This window comes from Anticarsia gemmatalis, chromosome 17, assembly GCF_050436995.1.
Source record: "Anticarsia gemmatalis isolate Benzon Research Colony breed Stoneville strain chromosome 17, ilAntGemm2 primary, whole genome shotgun sequence".
Taxonomy (NCBI): Eukaryota; Metazoa; Arthropoda; class Insecta; order Lepidoptera; family Erebidae; genus Anticarsia; species Anticarsia gemmatalis.
In genome coordinates this window covers 876465-899992 of record NC_134761.1, presented here as the reverse complement: position 1 = coordinate 899992, position 23528 = coordinate 876465, and the positions used below count along the sequence as shown (strand labels likewise).

Here is a 23528-nt window from a genome sequence, read left to right as displayed (position 1 = left end):
ACCCTACTTTGCCCGGGAATCGAATCCGAGACCTCATGACCAACAGTCAGATACAACCGACCGTGCCACAGAGGCATTTCCTGCTTTATTACACGACATTACTTTAACTTATAATATGAAATGATTTGTCTCAGGCTATAAAAATGAGCCTTGCAACTACCTTTAAAACACTTGATGACTTATTAGTGCCGCTTTAATTATTCTGGAGCAAGGATCTCGTATCTTGACAACAAATAAGTACGGGCTTTTATGCTGAAGTAGGTGTAGCTTATGCACATGGTCATATATTTTATTTTATTCTAGCAACCACCCGCGGCTTCCTCCGCGGGGACTACAGACTCCCAGACAGACTACTACGCGGGGACAGTTTTTTCTATTTTTCATTGCATTTTTTATTGCTGCTCTACTCCTGTTAGCTAAAACGTGATGTCATATAAACTATATAGCCTTCTTCAATAAATGTGCTATTCAGTATAAATATTTTCTCAATTTGACCAGTTGTAGTTTCGGAGATTAGCTCGTGCAAACGTCCGTTTTATTTAAGGACCAAGCACACGATTATCTGATTCCAAACTAAGCAGAGCTTGTACTATGGTAGCAACTGATAACCACTGCACCAAACATGCAGCTGAAAATATTAATTCTCAGAGTTTTTTCATGGGTAATTATAATATGAGTTAAATAAAAACACCAGTTTTTGAAAACATGATTTAATAACTTTCAAAAGTTAATACTTCATCTTAAAATAAATCTATAAAAATATAATTGACTTAGCATACGATGCGCCTATGTACAATACATACACATTTATACATAACAAGTAGGTAGGTATTACATAATTTCACTGATAAATATTATCTCGAGATAAGAGATTTTATGCTTTATATTTAAACATGTTTGTAAAAGGCGTGGCAATAAACTTTGAAGATAAAATTAAACAGTTTTTGACGTAATTACATTGCACTGTATTTTTGCAACAATTGGCAGTCTTATTAAAATTTGTATTTGTAGTGCATCATAATATTTAACTGAAAAGTGCGTAAAGGCATTCATATTGTTTTATAGTTAATACAACAGATTACAACACAGTTTTCATAAAATTACTTGCGCGGGAAAACAACTGACATTTGTTTTTTTTTACTGGTAGATTCCATTCACTCGTTCATCGTGGTACATTCATTCAGTGGTGTTTAAACGGTTTCGATCATGAGGGCGATGCCTTGTCCTCCGCCGATACACGCTGAACCAATACCGCGCTTCAGGCCGCGACGCCTAGTAGAAAAAAAAAACAACATTTTACATAATGGTAAGCAAGCAACGGAATTGCTCATTAGTTGATGACAATTAGATAAGGAAGCTGATAAAAATCCAGCGTTAAAAAATCTCTTTTTTATTTATCCATTACATAACGTTTAGACTAGAAAAAGATCTCTAGTCTTACCTATTGCCTAGTGTAACTAGTGGAAACTAAGTGATTGAATGACGTATTGGGATTCTAAATTGCATGTCAAAGCACTACAAATTAAAGGCGACTGGCCCCTAAATGAGTACATACTTGAGCTCATGCACCAAGTGCGCTGTGATGCGAGAGCCGGAAGCTCCGAGCGGGTGTCCGAGCGCGGTGGCTCCTCCGTTCACGTTGAGCTTCTCGTGGTCCAGCTTGAGGGCCTTGGCGCATGCCAGGGTCTGGGCGCAGAAGGCCTCGTTGATCTGGTAATATGGGAGAGAATTAGCCACTGATTTGTGGAGCTTTTTAATTGTAAAGTTAGCAAAATGTTATTTGTTGAGTTGAAAATGAATGTTTAGCGGTGTATTTGATACAGTGATTTAAGTTTTATCACGACTCACGGCACTATTGCTAAGAACGAGAAATATTGGGTTCGATAAGGAACAAACATTTGTGTTCCATAAGGGTCCTTTCAGGTCTGGTTTTACTACGTATACTTTGTTTGTATATTCGTAAAACGAGACACAAAATTAACTCAGAATTTGTGTGAGTGCTGTCTCAGTAGTGAATTGAAAAATGGTCTAATAAATAAATAAGTAAGTAAGTAAAAGGGCTTGCAAATATAAGGATTTTTTCAAGCTCTAGTAGGTAACTAAGCTAAGGCACTAACCTCAATCAAGTCAATATCATTGATGCTCATCTTGGTGACCTTGAGCAGGTTCTCGATGGCGGGCACGGGGCCAACGCCCATGATGCTGGGGTCTACTCCCACGTACGACCAGCCCACCAGCCTGGCGAGAGGCTTCAGACCTTTGGCGGCTTCCTCACTGGCTAGCAGGATGGCTCCAGCACCGTCGCTGATACCCTAAAGAAATGCGAGGTTTGATATAAGCGCCCCTTGAAATTGTATGGCGTTTTAATGTTTACAGGAAATACGAAATTTCTGGATTTAAGATTACATGTATTTTAACGCTAGTGCCAAAATGAATCTTCCTTGAAAATGTTTATATTCTAATTGCGATTCCAATAATTGTGATAATTGAAGTTTATTTGTTATTTTTTTACTCCTAAACCGCTTAATTTTGATTAAATTTCGCAAACAGATATGATGTATTTACATAGAGATATTGTTTATAATCTGACTTAATATGTTAAAATTAGAATACTTTTTATTGTGTCAAAACTTTCTACAGACGAAGTTACAGGCATGAGTTTAAAATTAAAGGAAAGTCAGTAAAAAAAGATCTAAAAAAACACTTCCGAACTGGCGGCAAATTACAATAAACTTTATCTACAATCATAATTTCACTTACAGAAGCAGTACCGGCGGTGACGATACCTTCCTTCTTGAACACGGGGGGCAGCTTCTTGAGCCCCTCGATGGTGGTCTGAGGGCGAGGGTGCTCGTCAGTGTCCACCTTCACCTCCTTGCGCTTCACCGTCAGGGTCACGGGTTCGATCTCCGCTTTGAACACGCCTGAGTCGTGGGCTAGGGGAGAGTTAAAGAGATGTTTGTAACTGTTGTAATGGTGTTTCTGCCTGTTGCCCAAGAGTTAAGCAACTAGAAATAACATGTGGGATTGTCTTAGGGAAAGATGAAATCAGTATATTTTTGGGGGTTTTAACTAGGGATTTTGCAAGTGATGAACTAATAAGCTTGGTTAAAGGCCCAGATAAAATAAACTTTAGTGCCTGATATTTACTATGACGGTAAGTTTTATCAAAATAACTATCCATGCAGGAGTTAAATAGTGGTTAACAATATTTCATCACTTTTATAGTCAAGTCAGATTGTATCCGGCACAAACGGTGAGAGGAGAGATATACTATACAACAAAAACATAAAAAAATACTATACTTACAAGCCTTCCACCTCTGCTGCGACCTCAACGCGAAGTTATCAACCTCATCCCTGGTGATTCCATACTGTGCTCCGAGCTTCTCAGCAGTCATGCCCATGGGCAGTCCGCAGTACGAGTCCGTCAGACCAGCCCAGAGGGTGTCTTCGAAAGCGTAGGACGAACCCAGCGCGGTACCGAACCTCACTCCGCGGACGGCGAAGGGAGCTTGTGACATGTTCTCTACTCCACCGGCTAGGGAGATCTTGGCTGCTCCGGTGATGATGTCCTAGGATATAAAATTAATTTAAACTACTGTCCCACTGCTGGGAAATTGTCTCCTCAGGAATTAGGTGCTATGAGATAGATGTGTTTAGTTATAAGCTAAGGTTGTAGACTAAAGGTCGGTTAAAATTTGACGGAAGAAGCATCGGACGGAGATAATATGGTATGGTCTTCGCTTTTTCTCTATTCACTCATTTCCTTTATATGTGGTTAAGAAATGAGGGATACCTCATGGGTTAGTAAAAAAATAAATGCATAAAAAATGGCTTTCGTTTCCATTAGTAAAAATGGTAGAATATGTGTATAGCTCTAAGGTTACATCATTGCAGTCTAGTCTAGCATAATTAATTATAATTTCAAATCAGATAGTGTAACTAATTGCTGTTGTTTTATTAATCGTCTTTCTGTTTTTACACGAAGTGGCGACGTTGTGAATTTATCTCTGCTGTGAATAAATCTACGTTTAAATCATTGTAGTAATTTTACATAATTAAACTGTTATGTTAATTTGTTAGGTCATATGACCATTATAGACACACAGAAGATAATATTGTTATGACGTGGCGCTTCTCTTTGCCAATATAAGTGTGTTACTTATAATTATTATTAACTTATAATATTATAAGTTTCCTCGTCACGTCTGTCTGTTCAGAATAAACTCAAATTCTACTGAACAGATTTTTATAGGGTTTTCGTCAATAGAGCTTGAGATTCCCCAGGTTGGAATAAGTAGTAAGTAGTTAGGCCTTGAGTCAAAGAAATTGTTTAAAGCGGGAAAAGTGGGAGTGCGTTGACACTAAATAAATGTTTCAGTACCTACTTATCTGATTAAAATTTATACATGGGTTCAGGGTTGTCAAAAATTACTACATAGATAAGACAATTTCGATAGCACACTTTAGCCTAAAATCCTGCATGCTCGTGAAAAACACATCAAATTGATAAAAAAAAACTTTATCTTGACCTACCTGTGCGCTGTTGACGACTGACTGGAAGCCGGAGCCGCAGAGCCTGTTGATGCCGAGCACTGGCTTCTCTTTAGGAATGCCTGCCTTCAGCGCCGCGTGACGAGGAGTGTAGATGCCGTCGGTTTGAGATGCCTAGAGCAGAGATTACGACGAAATTAATTAGCCTAACACTCTTATGGAGCCGTCGAACTAAAATCGTCGATTGCCTATGACTTTCTTGATGATGACTTCATGAGATTCTTTTGACAAAAGTTACTGTAAATCGACGACTTAATATAGTCTCCAAAACGGTAATCTTGTTGCAACGGTAACAAACCTAAAATTACTAGTATGTGGATCAAACGAATATTTGTTCTGAGTGATTTGAAGGTATTTTACCAGACACCACCGATGTCGTTGAGTTCTTGAATTCACGGAATCAGACATTTGCAGGTCGATGCATCAAATTTTAACCACCATGACCATTTGACCATAACATTTTTTACTTAGATCCATAACACGCGATCGAGCTATCCTATTTTTGTATCTCACTGCTATCCATCGCAAGTCCAATTTGTGAGACTTCACGCTTAGTAGGCTATCTATATTACTTCTAGGCTTGCCCAGGGCTACTTACCGACATGACCTGTCCCACGACGACAGTGTCGACCTGCTCAGGCGCTACTCCAGCCTCCTTCAGCGTGGCAGTCATGGCAATGGTCTGCAGTTCAGTGGCCGATGTGTTGCGGAACATACCGCCGAATGTACCAAACGCTGTGCGCTTGGCGCCTACGATGAAGATACCTGGGGGAGAAAGATTTGGTTAATATTAGGTACAACTTGAACAATGTTTGTTTGTTGTTTGTCGTGTGGTTAGTGGTCAACCTAGTGTCAAAGTTGTTCAAGCCGCCCGAGAGGCCTTTGACATGGCTTAACGACTGTTATCTTAGTAGACAACAACCGGGACCGACTTTTAACGTGCCCTCCGAAGCACGGAGACGCCCAGTTCAAATACCACTATGCGGTCAACCATCTATGGAATGACCGCGCCAATGGTTGCTTCACCCACAGATCGTTTACCGACCGGTGAGCGCAACTGGCTATGGGCGCCTTGAACAATGACGTTTCAATAACTTAGTAGAGAACCTTGGTTAAAACGATTTATCTAAATTAGGTATTATTAAAAATTCTGCGTTAACTTTTTTCAAAACTAGCTGACTCGCGGAACTTCGCTCGCGTCACATAAGAGAGAATGGGTCATATTAATTTTCCCCGTTTTTGCAACATTTTTTACTGTTACTCTGCTCCTATTGGCCGTAGCGTGATGATATAGCCTATAGCCTTCCTCGATAAATGGTGTATCTAACACTGAAAGAATTTTTAAAATCGGACCAGTAGTTCCTGAGATTAGCGCGTTCAAACAAACAAACAAACTTCTTCTTCAGCTTTATAATATTAGTAATAGTAACTAGCTGACCCGCGCAACTTCGCTTGCGTCACCTAAGAGAATGGGTCAAAATTTTCCCCGTTTTTGTAACATTTTTCGTTGCTACTCCGCTCCTCATGACCGTAGCGTGATGTTATATAGCCTATAGCCTTCCTCGATAAATGGGCTATCTAACACTGAAAGAATTTTTCAAATCGGACCAGTAGTTCCTGAGATTAGCGCGTTCAAACAAACAAACAAACAAACTTCTTCTTCAGCTTTATAATATTAGTAATTAGTAATTAGTAACTAGCTGACCCGCGCAACTTCGCTTGCGTCACCTAAGAGAATGGGTCAAAATTTTCCCCGTTTTTGTAACATTTTTCGTCGCTACTCCGCTCCTAATGACCGTAGCGTGATGTTATATAGCCTATAGTCTTCCTCGATAAATGGGCTATCTAACACTGAAATAATTTTTCAAATCGGACCAGTAGTTCCTGAGATTAGCGCGTTCAAACAAACAAACAAACAAACTCTTCAGCTTTATTATATTAGTATAGATAGTAATTAGTTACTAGTAATAAGTAAGTATAGATATAGTAGCTGTATTAAACAGGCTTCCGTCATCTATATAAACCTGCATTTCGTATACCAACGCTAGCGGCGAACATAGGCTAACAATAACAAGGCTCTCTTCTAAGTTGTTAAACTATAGATCGCAGTGAACCATTCGTAGGTCCGCTTGGAGAAAGCTCGGCTATTTTTTCGCTTACCCAATTACTTAAAAGGAGTAAGCTGCTGTATATGACGGAATCTCCCTATTCCCGAGTCAGGTTGAACAGTCTCAATAGCTGCAGAATTTGATAACGCGCCAAGTTTATGGCAATATATTGGACTGAATTTTGGTAATGGCGAAGTGAAGAAAAGTACGTATATAATAGGCATGATGTTAGGTATGTATAGAAGGAGCAAAGCTCATTAGAAAATCGTCTTATTTTCTAAAATACAAAGGTAAGTAGTGTTATCAATTCACCGTGATAAGCATAATTTATGTTGACTTCAAAACCTCATCGCCGCGATATAATCCTAAGATTATAGTTGTGTCACATATTGTTATCTTTAAGAACTTGTATATCGAATTTGGACTTGCCTAAACTAATTAGATTAACACATTGGTTTTCGACCCTGAACTTGATATTGTGACATTTCAGACAAGAGCGGAAGGACCAAATTTTTATTTAAGTAGGTACCTACCTAGGTAGTTACAAATTTAATTTTCAGGGATAAAAAGTTATTCATAAGAATGTTTACACAGGTTACCTATAATTTATGTTTGCCAGGTCCAGAAAATTTTACCTAAATAAAGTCAAAGTCAAAAAGCATAGCATTCTTTTATTAGGCTGCAAGTTACCAATGTATCTACCTAATTACCTGCCTAACTAATAATTAATAAGATAGAACAATGCCTTACGTACTTACTACTTACTGAAGTTTTTCTGTTTTTGGTTATTTACAATTTAGGTAGGTATTAACATTTAACATGCTTTTGTACTCACGATATCTTATAAAATTAAAAATAAAGTTAATTTCGTTTACTTAACGTTAATATTCATATTATTTTTATTTTCAAAAATGACATAATATTGGTCAAGCAACCTGTCACTTGTGCTAGGTCAGGGTTTCTGTCAGGGACTTTGTAGCCGGTTAATCAACTCTGACGCACGTTGCTATTATTAAATGATTGAAGGGTAATACAATTTTATCAATGACAAAATCATTAAGGGTTCCTTTACCTACAAACTACAATAGTGGTAAGTACCTATTCACAGTAAATTGGACACGGAAAGAAAATAAACCGAAAAGTCTTATTGCTTCCATTAAAACTTTTCGGTAAGATTTTGATCAGAGGTAAAATGTTACGAAACTAGTTACTATTACATTAAAATAGTAAACAAGAAACTTTTTTATTAGTCTGTGGTAGAGTGGACCGCACCGCAATATCGGACTTTAGCACGTAGACTAGGGTCAATCACCTTGCTTCTCTAGTCAACAAGTGGGTAGGAACTGTAGCTGATTAGTTTTGAAAGTTAAGAAACATCGCAAACGCAAATATAAGCCACGACAGTATTTACTCTCCACGTACTGATAACAAAAAAACGCAAAATAGATAGGGCAAGTTCATATTTTGCTACTTTGGAATTTGACCCCACGATTAAAAAATTATGCATAACACAATGATTTTAATCATAACAAATGATCCAAAAAGTAAATTAAATAATGTAAATGTTTACCTTTAGCTGCTACCGACATTGTTGTTGTAATTTACGTTAAAAACAATATAAAAATTAAAATAAAAGTTTATGCCACCTATCACCCACCACTTTTAGTTTGTGAGTGAACAAATTACACGCGATTGATAGAACGATTTGATAAGACCGTGTAATTGAATGACAAGATGATAATTGAATGAATGGTCTTATTAAAGTTGCCTAGCTAAATAATTGTAAATTAATGTACGAAAATCTTGAAACTTCCTGAATTCGTTTATGCAATGACACTGATTTGTTATTTTAGTATTACCAAGAAAGTCAATAAAACTAGACTTCTTATAAAGATTTCTCATCAGAACATATATTATTCTTCTTGGCAACACTATCTTGACGGCTGACTAAATTTTACGACAGCGTCAAAAACCAATTTTATTATTTATCGCAAGAAATGCTTATGCAATGAGCGATGGTAGGTCTGTGAGTGGTCAGCTGAAGAAGTTTGTGTTTCGTGGCAAGTCTACGAGCAACGGTGACACTCGAGGTGAATATCTGGAGATAGTGATACCGGAGCTGCTCACGGCAGGCTACTCGTTCTACACGTGGCCCTCGGCACCTCTGTTAGCCTGGTATTTGTGGACACAGAGACGACACTTGCGCGGGCTTCGTGTGCTAGAGCTCGGCTGCGGCACCGGTCTGCCGGGAATCTTAGCGGCGAAGTGCGGCGCCCGCGTCACGCTCACTGATAGCGTCGCTCTACCGCGCTCCTTGAGACATTTATCTGCGTGTTGTGAGGCTAACGGCCTCGTCCCCAATCGTGACGTACAGATCCTCGGGCTCGCCTGGGGCCTGCTCTTGTCCGAAGTACACGCTCTAAGACCCGTAGACTTACTCCTAGCATCAGACTGTTTTTACGAACCCTCCCAGTTCGAGGAAGTGTTATCGACTGTAGCTTACCTTCTGGACGGCACTGACGCGCGATTTTTATGTTCTTACCAGGAACGCAGCGCGGACTGGTCTATTGAGGCACTGCTGAAGAAGTGGGGACTGAAGGGAGCTCTGCTGGACTTGGATTCTCTGAGTGAGAGTTCGGGCGTCGACTATCGAGCGTTGATTGGAGACCGTTCTTTGCATTTACTTGAAATCGTAGCAGTTTGAGGTTATGGCCAGCACAGCAAGAGCTGCTCGCCTTTACGTAGGCAACCTGCCCTGGACTGTAGGTCATCGTCAACTTAAAGAATACTTCGCACAATTTGGGCCAGTGCAGAGTGCTAGAGTAGTGTTTGACCGTTCCACTGGTCTCAGTAAGGGATACGGTTTCATAGAGTTTGTGAGTCCATCCTCTGCCGCTGATGTTACCAACAAGCAGGTGCACACCTTAGAAGGATTGAATTTGCAAGTGCAAGTTCAAAATAGTTAGATATACAAACCTTGCCATAGATAGCATTTATAATGGCTGAAGCACTACCAGAATATCCTGACTCTGACTTTTCTGATGAAGAGCAGTCACCTCTAGACATATCCTTTAACAAAGCAGCAGACCATGTGAAAAGATTGACCAGTAGACTGGATAACAATCAACTGCTAGAGTTGTATGGCCTTTACAAACAGAGCACTGAAGGACAGTGTAACACACCCAAGCCTGGCTGGCTAGATGGCAAAGGTCGCAGGAAATGGGAAGCATGGAGATCACTGGGTGACCTTCCCAGTAACACGGCTAAGGAGAAGTACATCACCTTAGTGCACAAATATGCACCAGAACTAGTGGTATTGGACATGATTGATCAGGCCACTGGAGGGAAGGAAGCTTGGGTTGCTGTGTCATCACTGAGTAAAACACCTGAACCAGAGCTTTTGTATGGCGACATGACGATACTAGACGCGGCTCGGGAAAACTGCGCTCAACGTGTTACCGAACTCCTAGCTGAACACCCTGAACTACGGCACGAGAGGGATGAAAATGGACTGACTGCTTTACACTGGGCTGCAGATAGGAATGCGACTAAAGCTTTACAGGCTGCCCTAGATGGAGGTTGCCCAGTTGATGTTGTTGACGAGTGTGGCCAGTCCGCCTTGCATTACGCTGCCTCTTGTGGCCATATAGAGTCAGCTACAATATTGGTAAAAGCTGGTGCTTCATTGCTAAAGGATGAGGATGACTATTCTCCATTAGACTTGGCTGCTGATGAAGAAGTGAGGAAGATTCTGGAAGGTGCTCATAGAGAATAAGTTGTAGGACCCTGTGGATGTCTCAATGTATTACTGTTTAGCCAAGACATGCACAGTTATGAGTTGTCCACACATGATTTAGTTAGAATTAACACTGGGTTATATTGTAGTTATTCACAATAATAAATATTGGATATTTTTTGCTTTGTTTTATTATCACTAAATATTGAGTTGCGAAGGTAAACATCTCCGCCATCTGCTCATGCTTAAATCACTGAACTCATTTGGGTGAATTTTGTACAAAGATAGTTTTAAACCTCAATCAAGACATAGGATAGCTTTTTTCACTGAAATCCTATGGTAATACCATATAACTAGTCCTTTCATTCAAGAGCTTATATATCCAAAAAACTTAAACATAAATTATGCCTATTGAGTATTAGTACTAAGGTGGCTGAGAGGTAAAAGAAAATACTTGAAACTCATATCATAGTCTTTTATTCTAATCAACACTAAATAAAAAATATTCTTTTATAACAAACATTTTGTATAAGAATATACAGTTTGTTTAGAGTATTCACCTGTTTTCTGTGTCCTTGGGTTAAATAAATAATGAGTGAACAGGTGGCCTTATCGTTTATTGATTAAACAATCAATACAACACTCAGAACAAGTACTTAGACTTATAAAGAGCCATGTAGTGCATTGAAATATGCATTTGTAGTTACAAAAAGTAGTCTAACATTTTTAAATAATGTTACTGCATTTTGGAGTAACTTTTTATCGACTTGCAAAAGGAGGAGGGTCTCAATTAATCTGTATTTTTGTTTGTTTGTTAAATTTACTGGGTATTTTATAATGTACTGATTATGAATTAACGAGTAGTTTTTGAGATATTGTCAAAATACTTAACTTTGTAAACATTAAAACAACACAAAGTGGCATTGACTTTGAGGCCTACTTTTTGAAAGAATCATTAGTATTCGGGAATTTAATAGAATGCACTTTGCAATATTTAGTTTCACTGTACAATTAATATTACAGTACAATATTATGTGAGTCGTTTTTCATGTTTGTGACCCCATATCACCTAGACAATTTCTAACAAAACCGTATTTAATTAACATAGCAATCGAACAACAGGTTTCTAACACCAATTCTATATAACAAAAGATAATGACTACAATTCGTATAAAATACTAAATATACTAATCGTATTCAATACTAAGCCCCAGTTTCAAGACCTCTGAATAAGCAACGGTTAACTTATCAAGGCAAATTTTATTATTTTTCATACATTTAATCCACCGGTTAGATTATTCGATACTAAGCCGTACCCGACCTTAAGACGAACTGACCTTATTCATACACACACAATATTATTATGCTTTCTCCACCTCGAGATGATTTAAAGATTAAATAACACTACGTACTTCTATCTATCAGATTGGTTATCCGACACTTACCCGCAAGCCGTGAAACTGGGTTTTACTCTTTATTTATTCATACTCATGCTGCCTCCCTCTCGAGTTCGTTTCAAGATGAAATAACAGTACACATTTTAGAATTTTTACATTTATTATACAAAAAAAGTTATATTTAATTAATTTATCAGTCGTAAATCTATATTTTAAAACGTAGGCAATGTTTAGACAACCGATTTATAAACTAGATAAGTCTGCGTGCTAAGCTTCTTCTCATAAAGAACAATTCCTTTTTATATTTGAAGAATATTAATAGACTGCCTCTGATGTCTGGGCGATAGTGTATAACCACTACTGGTCACGAAGTCTCGGGTAAGAATCCCGAGCAATGTAAAATACTTTGGGTCTATAACATCCATACATAAGGCATGATTTTAAGTATGTAATTTATATAAAAACATTTCTCAACAGTTACAGCCCGGAGTTTGATAGCATGCCCGGTATCTGGCTTTAGGCTCGCCACCAGTTCCAATGGGCTAGTATGGTAAACAAAATGCGGGTGTATATTTACTACACCTCTGCCTACACTTGCTGGAGTAACAGACGTGATATTACGCAAGTGTGTATATAGTATTAAACTATGTATGCTTAAATTGGAGGGCATGAAAAGTTTAGATTAGTATGAAAGTGTACTAAAGTTACCTCCATGTGCAGTTGAAAGTAAAAATATGAATACACTCACATTTTCATAGCAACGAATTTAAGTACCATTTTTAATTAGATTAAAATCTTAATGCTATTAGTTAACAATAATCTGCCGGCGTCATTTCTTCCTAACATTCGAGCATTTGACATCAGCGCGGCAAGTGCCATGTGTGTGACAAATTTGTACGCATTCAAATTTGTAAAATGTACGCATTCAAATTTTCATCACGATGTTTTACGTCACCTACAATAATGGCAATAATGTTAACACGGGTAATTGTCGACTTGAAACATAAAAAGTGCGATTGAAAATGTAAAAGTGTATACATATTTTTACTCGTAACTGCTCCGTCAGATAAAAATCTACTGGAAGGTACAATTAATAGAATAGGTTTAACATCCTAATATCACATAAAATAAATATATTATTTATGCTTAGAAAGGTATAAAAGTGTAGGGAAAAATATACTTAATATTATTTTGTCTAGTAAAATACTTTTTATTTATATTTAGGTAATAAATTATTGCTAGGTAGGTATTGTACAGTTAGCAACAAAGTCTTTGAACAAATCAATCGTTTAGGCAGAGTTAAAAACAAGTTTATAAATATAAATGCGACTATTGTTGACTGTACATAACTTCGTATTTTAACAAAAAAGCCTTTATAGTCCGGCAACTTGATACAAAGCCTGCACTATGTATCATAAGTATAGCTCATTATTTCTTATGTGCCCTCAATAAATTAGTCGTGCATATTTCAACGGTTAACTGACATTCTAAAAGTTATATAAACGCGCACCTTGCATACAAGGCTTCTTGCTAAGTTGTCGGACTATAGAATCTGTGGATCAACCACTCTGATTCATTAACACAGTTTATGCATATTATAACAACACTGGTTGAGTTTTAACTTGTAAGCTAAACGTGAGTAGACTGAACGCACAACAGCGGAGACTCGGTAAACATACTGAGAATAAATCATACCTTTACTTTATACAGGCATGATTTATTCCCAGTATTTTCCTCGCGCCTGCGTTAGTTTGCGTTTAGTTTAAGGTTTTACTCTCTAATACGCTGTAACGGTCGCGTCAGTCGATCGAGCGCACCGTCTGACGCGAATCAGTCAGTATTGGTGTCTCATAGAACATTGTGTACATACGTACGTGTGAAGAAAGTAAGCCCAAGAAAAATATTATGCCAGCTGACATACGAAAATTTTGTTTTTAAGCGCTCAAATGAGTGTTAAGATCAAAAAACACGCAAAATATCTGGCAATAGCAAATAAAATTTGTTACCTGCAAATGGCCGCGACTGCTGTCATTTGCAGTCTAGTTTGCCTGTGCTCAAAGCAAGTAACATCTATACCTTCTAAGTATAATAAGTCAACTGATATTATAGTACGGTATATTCCTAGTTGTCCCCTCTAACACTGTCCCCTGGGTGACAACTGGGAACAAAAGTAGGAAGGATATTCCCAGTATAATACCCCCAGGAGAGGGATTTGAGGGCAAATTGTTGCTCTCTGATGCTTTTTATAAAAAATTAACACTCACATTAAGGTCATGGCTTATTATGTACCTACGTTTATATAAAAAAATAATAAAATACCTTAATTTGTTAGATGACTCAGTATACTTAGGAGATATAAACATTTATCGCGATCAAATCCGTAAACCGTGTTTGAAAATTTGTATGTTTGTATTCTCAAGTACTTATTGTATGTATGTGTATATGTTCCTAGTTGTCGTGCGCGGTGTCGGGCGGGTCGAGCGAGTCCAGCTGCTTGAGCAGGCGGAACAGCGCCGCCGCCTCGCGGATACGACTGAACTCCACGCAGAACGCCTCCACCTCGATGAATAACTCCTGCAAGTGAAAAGAGGAGAGTTAAAAAAATAACGAATGACCAATCCGCTGCCGGGTAAGACACTTTTAACAGTAAATTAGCTATCACTTACACTGCTGTCGGACTGAATGAGGTGAGGCATTTAAAGTTAGATTTGAAGACCATTCGTTCCTTTTAACACTACTTGTGGGACTCGAGGCTTAGTAAACAACAGCCGGCTTAGGCCTTAACCGCAACATACTGGGCAAGTGCGAGTTGGCATTGCTCTCTGGCTTATATGGTTTCTAAGCAATGCTTCCCTTCACCAATGTCTGTGGTGCAGTGGTTAAAGTGTTCACTATACAGCTTCAATCTCATAACATCGCGACAGAAGTATTTTTTATGCGGGAGTTAACAAATATACAACATTTCTAGTTTCGCTTGAAATACTGAACTCAAGACCTTATTCCTCTCTCATTCCGGGAAGAGACCTTAGCCGTACCCAGTAGACGCTAGCAGGGGAGTAATAAAAGATTAAATATTATAATGTTTTACCTTAACATTAATAATCTTGTTTCTAATGAGCGACTGTAGGAACACGCACACGAGCCGCACGAGTCTGTTCTGCATGTATCTGTCGCGGATCGTCTCACACGTGGAGATACAGTTGCTTATGTACAAGTGCACGAACTCGACCGGCAGGTCCACTGATGTTGTCAGTCTGAAATATAAGGGAATATATATTTATGATAGTTCGAAGTTGTATTGTGTTGTGGAAACATGTTTGTTTACATTGGACATGTTACTATATACAAAAATGTATTATTACCATTTTTTTAAATGGCAACTCTGGCGTGATATTGATGTAAAAATCCCTGTAGGTAAAATGTTGTCATATATATATAGAAATATAATTCACCTCCGTATAAAAAAATACTTATAATAAATCCTAAAACCTGCTATTTTTTAATCTGAACAAACATATAGGTATTTAACTCTTACATAACATCAAAATCTCAAATTTCATATAAATGCCAATAAACACCTTTTCATATTTAATATACAAAAATATTTTCTAATTAATCCCCTAACAGTTCTTTGTTCTCTACCTACCCCTATAAGAAAAAGGCGTGATTTTGTGTACGTTTGTTTATAGTAAATAAATATTCATGGGTATTGTATAAGTATGTATGTTACCTGTTAACAACTTCCATGGAGTGCAGCGACATCTCCATATTGACGAGTACACTGAAGTACTCTGTGATGTGTTGTGAGTGAATCAGTTTCAATAACACTGATATTGCCACCATCGGGTTGTTCTCCACTAGCTCGGGTAACTGGAACCAATAAAAATAGGGTCAAATACACTTATAGGAAAAATACTTTTAACTTTCATAGTTAATTAAAACATTTTGAAGTTTGCTAGATGTTCGATAATACATATATGGCAACATCAAAAACCCCGAAATGACCTGAAAATAAATTTGCAATATTCAAGAGAAGAAACTACTGCCTATGGTCATGTTTTTACGTTCTTGAAAAAGCTGTTCAGTTTCCGATTGAAGGTGAGTGTTTACGACCTTCTTCTATTTCGACACGGAGTAGGCAGTATCGAATAAGTATGCCTTATATTCTTGTACCAGAGTCCGACTGACATTTTATAAGGAATAAAATTATATTGCGAAGCAAATGAAATTTCAACGAAAATTTGTCGACTGGAGTAAGGCCTTGTCCACATCCATCGCTTTTCGGGGCTGCAAAAAACAATGTGGTATATTTATACGTCACAGTTGGTCCTGTACCTGGTTGGGCGTGACGCCTATCTCGTACACGACACTGGGCTCGTGCTCCAGCAGGGCCAGCGCCGTGTGTATGTGACAGACTGTTCCCTACCTGGTTGGGCGTGACGCCTATCTCGTACACGACACTGGGCTCGTGCTCCAGCAGCGCCAGCGCCGTGTGTATGTGACAGACTGTTCCCTACCTGGTTGGGCGTGACGCCTATCTCGTACACGACACTGGGCTCGTGCTCCAGCAGCGCCAGCGCCGTGTGTATGTGACAGACTGTTCCCTACCTGGTTGGGCGTGACGCCTATCTCGTACACGACACTGGGCTCGTGCTCCAGCAGCGCCAGCAGCCGCTGCTGCTGCGGCACGCTGAGCGCGGCGCGCAGGGCCAGCGCCGTGTGTATGTGACAGACTGTTCCCTACCTGGTTGGGCGTGACGCCTATCTCGTACACGACACTGGGCTCGTGCTCCAGCAGCGCCAGCGCCGTGTGTATGTGACAGACTGTTCCCTACCTGGTTGGGCGTGACGCCTATCTCGTACACGACACTGGGCTCGTGCTCCAGCAGCGCCAGCAGCCGCTGCTGCTGCGGCACGCTGAGCGCGGCGCGCAGGGCCAGCGCCGTGTGTATGTGACAGACTGTTCCCTACCTGGTTGGGCGTGACGCCTATCTCGTACACGACACTGGGCTCGTGCTCCAGCAGCGCCAGCGCCGTGTGTATGTGACAGACTGTTCCCTACCTGGTTGGGCGTGACGCCTATCTCGTACACGACACTGGGCTCGTGCTCCAGCAGCGCCAGCAGCCGCTGCTGCTGCGGCACGCTGAGCGCGGCGCGCAGGGCCAGCGCCGTGTGTATGTGACAGACTGTTCCCTACCTGGTTGGGCGTGACGCCTATCTCGTACACGACACTGGGCTCGTGCTCCAGCAGCGCCAGCAGCCGCTGCTGCTGCGGCACGCTGAGCGCGGCGCGCAGGGCCAGCGCCGTGTGTATGTGACAGACTGTTCCCTACCTGGTTGGGCGTGACGCCTATCTCGTACACGACACTGGGCTCGTGCTCCAGCAGCGCCAGCAGCCGCTGCTGCTGCGGCACGCTGAGCGCGGCGCGCAGGGCCAGCGCCGTGTGTATGTGACAGACTGTTCCCTACCTGGTTGGGCGTGACGCCTATCTCGTACACGACACTGGGCTCGTGCTCCAGCAGCGCCAGCAGCCGCTGCTGCTGCGGCACGCTGAGCGCGGCGCGCAGGGCCAGCGCCGTGTGTATGTGACAGACTGTTCCCTACCTGGTTGGGCGTGACGCCTATCTCGTACACGACACTGGGCTCGTGCTCCAGCAGCGCCAGCAGCCGCTGCTGCTGCGGCACGCTGAGCGCGGCGCGCAGGGCCAGCGCCGTGTGTATGTGACAGACTGTTCCCTACCTGGTTGGGCGTGACGCCTATCTCGTACACGACACTGGGCTCGTGCTCCAGCAGCGCCAGCGCCGTGTGTATGTGACAGACTGTTCCCTACCTGGTTGGGCGTGACGCCTATCTCGTACACGACACTGGGCTCGTGCTCCAGCAGCGCCAGCAGCCGCTGCTGCTGCGGCACGCTGAGCGCGGCGCGCAGGGCCAGCGCCGTGTGTATGTGACAGACTGTTCCCTACCTGGTTGGGCGTGACGCCTATCTCGTACACGACACTGGGCTCGTGCTCCAGCAGCGCCAGCGCCGTGTGTATGTGACAGACTGTTCCCTACCTGGTTGGGCGTGACGCCTATCTCGTACACGACACTGGGCTCGTGCTCCAGCAGCGCCAGCAGCCGCTGCTGCTGCGGCACGCTGAGCGCGGCGCGCAGGGCCAGCGCCGTGTGTATGTGACAGACTGTTCCCTACCTGGTTGGGCGTGACGCCTATCTCGTACACGACACTGGGCTCGTGCTCCAGCAGCGCCAGCAGCCGCTGCTGCTGCGGCACGCTGAGCGCGGCGCGCAGGGCCAGCGCCGTGTGTATGTGACAGACTGTTCCCTACCTGGTTGGGCGTGACGCCTATCTCGTACACGACACTGGGCTCGTGCTCCAGCAGCGCCAGCAGCCGCTGCTGCTGCGGCACGCTGAGCGCGGCGCGCAGGGCCAGCGCCGTGTGTATGTGACAGACTGTTCCCTACCTGGTTGGGCGTGACGCCTATCTCGTACACGACACTGGGCTCGTGCTCCAGCAGCGCCAGCAGCCGCTGCTGCTGCGGCACGCTGAGCGCGGCGCGCAGGGCCAGCGCCGTGTGTATGTGACAGACTGTTCCCTACCTGGTTGGGCGTGACGCCTATCTCGTACACGACACTGGGCTCGTGCTCCAGCAGCGCCAGCAGCCGCTGCTGCTGCGGCACGCTGAGCGCGGCGCGCAGGGCCAGCGCCGTGTGTATGTGACAGACTGTTCCCTACCTGGTTGGGCGTGACGCCTATCTCGTACACGACACTGGGCTCGTGCTCCAGCAGCGCCAGCAGCCGCTGCTGCTGCGGCACGCTGAGCGCGGCGCGCAGGGCCAGCGCCGTGTGTATGTGACAGACTGTTCCCTACCTGGTTGGGCGTGACGCCTATCTCGTACACGACACTGGGCTCGTGCTCCAGCAGCGCCAGCGCCGTGTGTATGTGACAGACTGTTCCCTACCTGGTTGGGCGTGACGCCTATCTCGTACACGACACTGGGCTCGTGCTCCAGCAGCGCCAGCAGCCGCTGCTGCTGCGGCACGCTGAGCGCGGCGCGCAGGGCCAGCGCCGTGTGTATGTGACAGACTGTTCCCTACCTGGTTGGGCGTGACGCCTATCTCGTACACGACACTGGGCTCGTGCTCCAGCAGCGCCAGCAGCCGCTGCTGCTGCGGCACGCTGAGCGCGGCGCGCAGGGCCAGCGCCGTGTGTATGTGACAGACTGTTCCCTACCTGGTTGGGCGTGACGCCTATCTCGTACACGACACTGGGCTCGTGCTCCAGCAGCGCCAGCGCCGTGTGTATGTGACAGACTGTTCCCTACCTGGTTGGGCGTGACGCCTATCTCGTACACGACACTGGGCTCGTGCTCCAGCAGCGCCAGCAGCCGCTGCTGCTGCGGCACGCTGAGCGCGGCGCGCAGGGCCAGCGCCGTGAGCGAGCGCGCCTCGGACACGCCCGCCGTCCCCGCCCCGCCCTCCGAGCCGGACTTCTTCTCTTCCGTCTTCTCCTTCTTTTCCTCTTGTTGCTAAAATAAATTTGTAATGTACCAAAGACAAAAGCAGCTCGATTCTGCACATGCGATACTAACGTCACGGCTCACGCTATCGAGTACCATACATTGCTGTCGAACTAAACTACTCGTATCAAAGATATAGGTATCGAAATCTTGAGATTTAAAGTGAGTCAGAAAAGAAAAAATAGATTCGATCTGAAAATTTGTTCTTTAAACTAAATTTTATTGGTAATAATTGGGTATCAATTAATTTTAAACATATTATATAGTAGATAAAAAATAATTATGAAAGGTACTAATAATAATTATAGTGTAAGTCAAACCGTATTCGTAAAAATAAATCAATAATATGAAAATATCATAATTAATGTTGTTCCACGAAACATTATCAACACAAAAAAAGAATCAGCGTCAATTTTTTTTGCCTAAGCAGGCAAAGGAAACAGTGTTCTTTCCTATACAGCCTCATCTTACTAAAATTATTCAATATAATAATATATTATTCCATTAATTTATTAAAACTAAAAATGGAAATAATATTTTATTTCGAAATTCGAATTTTGAATTGCCTCTAAGTGCGCTCCAGCGCTCCGCGCCTCGTTAAGTATAAGATAAACGAATCAATTGGAATATTGACAGTTTTTGGCGCATTAGTTTATTCCGTGCTTCGGAGGGCACGTAAAAAGTCGGTCCCGGTTGTTGTCAGATAACTGTCGTTAAGCCACGTCAAAAGCCTTCGGGCGGCTTGAACTAGGCTTTGAGACTAGGTTGATCACTAACCATACGATAAGAAGAAGAAAACTGCTCTTTTAAAAACAGTCACTTAAAATGTATCATACCTTAGTCTTACTATGTGGTTGAGCTTGAGCCTGCTGTTGTTGCGTCTGCGCGTGTTGTTGTTGTTGAGTGTGTTGCTGTCTTTTGTCCAGCTTCTCCGGCCGGAGACCTATGAGACCGTCGTAGTCTGTGTCGTATAGGGGAGTGTACGCGCCCCTATTTACTAGGCATTTCCAAACTGCCTAAAAAGGAAAGTGCGAACGCTGTAACTACTGGGAAACAACATTTTAAGCACCAAATGTTTAGGTCGCCACGCTATGCTACCATTGCGGCGCGAGGTCCTGGGTTCGATTCCCACTCGGAACAATTATTTGTGCGATCGACAATATTTGTTTCCGGTCTGGTTGTACTTTGTGTCTGTTTATCCGTTTGTAAAAGTCGCCGCAACACCAGAGCAATTCTTAGCAAAAAAAAAGAGGCAATCTAAATTGCAGATTTTATTTCTAATCTAGTTACCTTATCAGCCGTCATTTCTGTGGTGTCCAGTAAGAAGGTGGGCAGAGGGATGGGTCCTGAGGCCTTAAGTGTGCGGTGTAGAGGCATGTAGTCATTTGTTATCAGAGATTCTAGCAGTTCCTTCATTGCCATGCGGTTCGGCGGACTTCTGTAAGACGAAAGAAAAAAGATTTTAAAAGAACAATAAGTATTTTTGCGTCACTCCTTTTTTTATGCCATACAAACAACAAAGGACTTAAACAAAATGGCTTTACTCTCAATACTTTCTCTTTTATAACAAACTTGACATAACTGGCAAAGGCCACAGGATTAATTTTTAATATTCTGTAAATGACACATGTACAGAAAACAGAGTGAGGGCATGCAGAGTGAAGATTTCATAAGCATCTTTTACCTTATACAGAATATAAACCTTATTTGATCAGGCAGTTACAGTTAAATAGACGACCAAACCCCCTAAAACAATGGGCATATGGCCCAAGATTGAGTAGAAAAGTTTATAAGTACCTAATAAAAACATTTAAAGAAGTTTAAAGTTTACAAACCCATCACTAAGTGGTATTAGAGCAGGTGCAGCAGCTCTGGCCATTGAGCTCATATCCGCCACTCTCTCAGCTACTAAAGTCTGTAGGGATGAGTAGTCAAACTCCAGGTCCTTGGCAGGCACCTCTGTCAGCATCACCTGCTTGGCTGACTTCTTCATTACCTATAAATATTATGTGGTGTATAAACAATGTGTCAAGTTAGTGGAAGACTGAGAAACTAGATAGAAATCTTATTCTAAATATTTTTTTTCTTATTTAAATCAAAAGGGAAATTAGTTTGATAAAACTTCTGACTTCAAGTTCTTGATACAATGCAAAGTCACCTGCCTTTAAATTAAGACAAAGTTATAAAAAAAAACGGTTAGAGAAAAGTTTGAAACAGATCTTTGGCATGGTTCAACTTAAAAAGTTTAACTACTATCTTAAACCACTCAATGAATAAATTATTGATACTTACATCTTTAATATTAACTGGCAAGAATCCATGCAATTGTCCAATCAGAAGCCTCTCCTGAGCTGCCAGTGGCAATAAGCCCGGCTTACCCTCCAATAAGTGCAGAAATAATGAAGCAAATGGGTTGTCCATCTTGTATATATCAAATAATATAGCCATGGCCACTACTCGTTGGCCAGGTAGCGAGAGATCCCCGCCAGTGATCAGAGAAGATAGAAGAAGACATACTGGAAAATTAAAAATAAATTACTTATTTATTTTAGGCTAAAAAACTAAATTAAACCTTTTTTAATCATTTTGCCGCCAAGAGGCTGTTACTGATGTTGTCTGTGCCTAATTTGAAAGCAGTGATAACATAATTATACCTTCAGAATCAAAGATTATAATTGTTAGAACTGATTTCCAAGTTTTGTAAACAAATATGGACTGCCAATGTCAATTTAAAAATAAATTCACTTATACTTACAGTTAAAGTGGTCGGTCTTAGGAAACTTCTTCTGCACTTGTGTGCATATAGAATCTAATGTTTGTGAATCAACAGTCTGCTCTGAAAACAAACTGCAAAACAACAAACAATGTAAAAATATGTTCAAATAATCACAAATGAAGAGGTTATGTTATGAGTTGTCATTTACTCACTCTAATATATACTTGCTGTTTTCATTAATTAAATGGTGCGACATTATCCCCACTTCTATTAGGCGAATAATTTTGACTTTTTGTTTTAGCTTAATAGATCTGAAAAATCTAATCTCGGTTTGATTTTTATTCAAAACATACAAACGTCAGTTAATCTGTCAAAGTTGAGGATATTTTGACGTAACGAATACAGATAACAAAAAAAAAGCGCTTAAAACTTTGTGTACCTACATGTGTAATGAAGACCTTTCTAAATCTCTTTCCTAAGCCAAAAAAGCAATGAACAGCATTTTTAAGAACCTGCGATATAATTATATATTAAAAAATCGTGCATTAACATTTTTCCTAATATTTAGACAAATCTATTAAACCTTCTTTTACCGTCGACTATGCTATAAGATAAATAAATCCATGGCCAAAACAAACGCAATCTATAACTTAAATATGTGCATTATTTAAACATCACAATTTTATTCAAATAAACGTACTTATCTATTTGTTATACTGAACCAATTAACAGGTAAATGTACAGTAATGTTAACATCCTTATCAGAGGGTACTTGATTTATTGTTGTGATAACTATCTATACAATATAACAAAGAATGATGTGTTATTTACATCTTTATCAAGGAAATGCGTTGTAAAAATTAATAAAATAGCCGATATTTCCCTAAGTGATGAGGGTTTTCCCCGTACCGAAGTTAGGGCTACCACTTTCAGAAAATATTGTATGCACTGGAAACTTATGCTTGCAGTATTTTTCTACTTCCAATCGAAATTGAAATTGAGGGTTATCAGGTTATTCACGCTTCGAATCCATTAGGGTAGGCAGAAGCTACAGAACGTCCATAGCTACGAACGCAATACTCTTAAGCCATTTATACCCGACTTCTGAGGCACATTTACCTACCGATAAATGTACCTCAAAAACCAGCTAGTATTTAATTTCGTAGATAGGTAGGTACAATATAATTGCATTTAAAAAACGAGATAACTAGTTTGAGACATTAAGTTGTAATACTCACTTTTTCTTCGTCACATATCCACCCAGGATCAGTAACGCTATTTAAAAGTGAAAACCCTTAATACACCAAGAGGGATAATAAGAACCCATTAATCAGATCACTGCTGATGATGATGATGATGATGATGACATATTTCGGACACAAAACTCAAAAGTCAATCTTGTTTGGCCGCATTAGTAGTCATAAATGAAGACCTAAAAACGACAGTGTAATGAATATAACATACCTACTTAATGTTATCAATATCATCCT

At 41.3% G+C, this 23528-nt stretch overlaps 4 protein-coding genes across 4 annotated transcripts; 2 read left to right on the top strand and 2 right to left on the bottom strand.

Moving 5' to 3' along the window:
* Positions 1-694: 694 nt before the first annotated feature.
* LOC142979926 (3-ketoacyl-CoA thiolase, mitochondrial-like) lies at positions 695-8391 on the bottom strand. The gene is made up of 8 exons (XM_076125162.1): positions 8235-8391; positions 5155-5321; positions 4539-4670; positions 3310-3574; positions 2761-2936; positions 2118-2312; positions 1556-1710; positions 695-1272 (listed from the first exon to the last, which is right to left on the bottom strand). The coding sequence occupies exons 1-8, from the start codon at positions 8251-8253 to the stop codon at positions 1191-1193; spliced, it is 1191 nt and encodes a 396-aa protein (XP_075981277.1). The 5' UTR covers positions 8254-8391; the 3' UTR covers positions 695-1190.
* Positions 8392-8672: 281 nt separating this feature from the next.
* LOC142979928 (uncharacterized) lies at positions 8673-10578 on the top strand. The gene is made up of 2 exons (XM_076125165.1): positions 8673-9305; positions 9651-10578. The coding sequence occupies exons 1-2, from the start codon at positions 8673-8675 to the stop codon at positions 10437-10439; spliced, it is 1422 nt and encodes a 473-aa protein (XP_075981280.1). The 3' UTR covers positions 10440-10578.
* LOC142979927 (SRA stem-loop-interacting RNA-binding protein, mitochondrial-like) lies at positions 9305-9660 on the top strand. Its single transcript, XM_076125163.1, has one exon. The coding sequence runs from the start codon at positions 9373-9375 to the stop codon at positions 9628-9630; it is 258 nt and encodes an 85-aa protein (XP_075981278.1). The 5' UTR covers positions 9305-9372; the 3' UTR covers positions 9631-9660.
* Positions 10579-11000: 422 nt separating the features above from the next.
* Not11 (CCR4-NOT transcription complex subunit 11) lies at positions 11001-22413 on the bottom strand. Its single transcript, XM_076125166.1, has 10 exons — positions 22251-22413; positions 22078-22169; positions 21615-21838; positions 21158-21318; positions 20613-20760; positions 20159-20338; positions 19128-19331; positions 15528-15667; positions 14886-15051; positions 11001-14371 (listed from the first exon to the last, which is right to left on the bottom strand). The coding sequence occupies exons 1-10, from the start codon at positions 22292-22294 to the stop codon at positions 14246-14248; spliced, it is 1485 nt and encodes a 494-aa protein (XP_075981281.1). The 5' UTR covers positions 22295-22413; the 3' UTR covers positions 11001-14245.
* Between the last annotated feature and the right edge of the window lie 1115 nt (positions 22414-23528).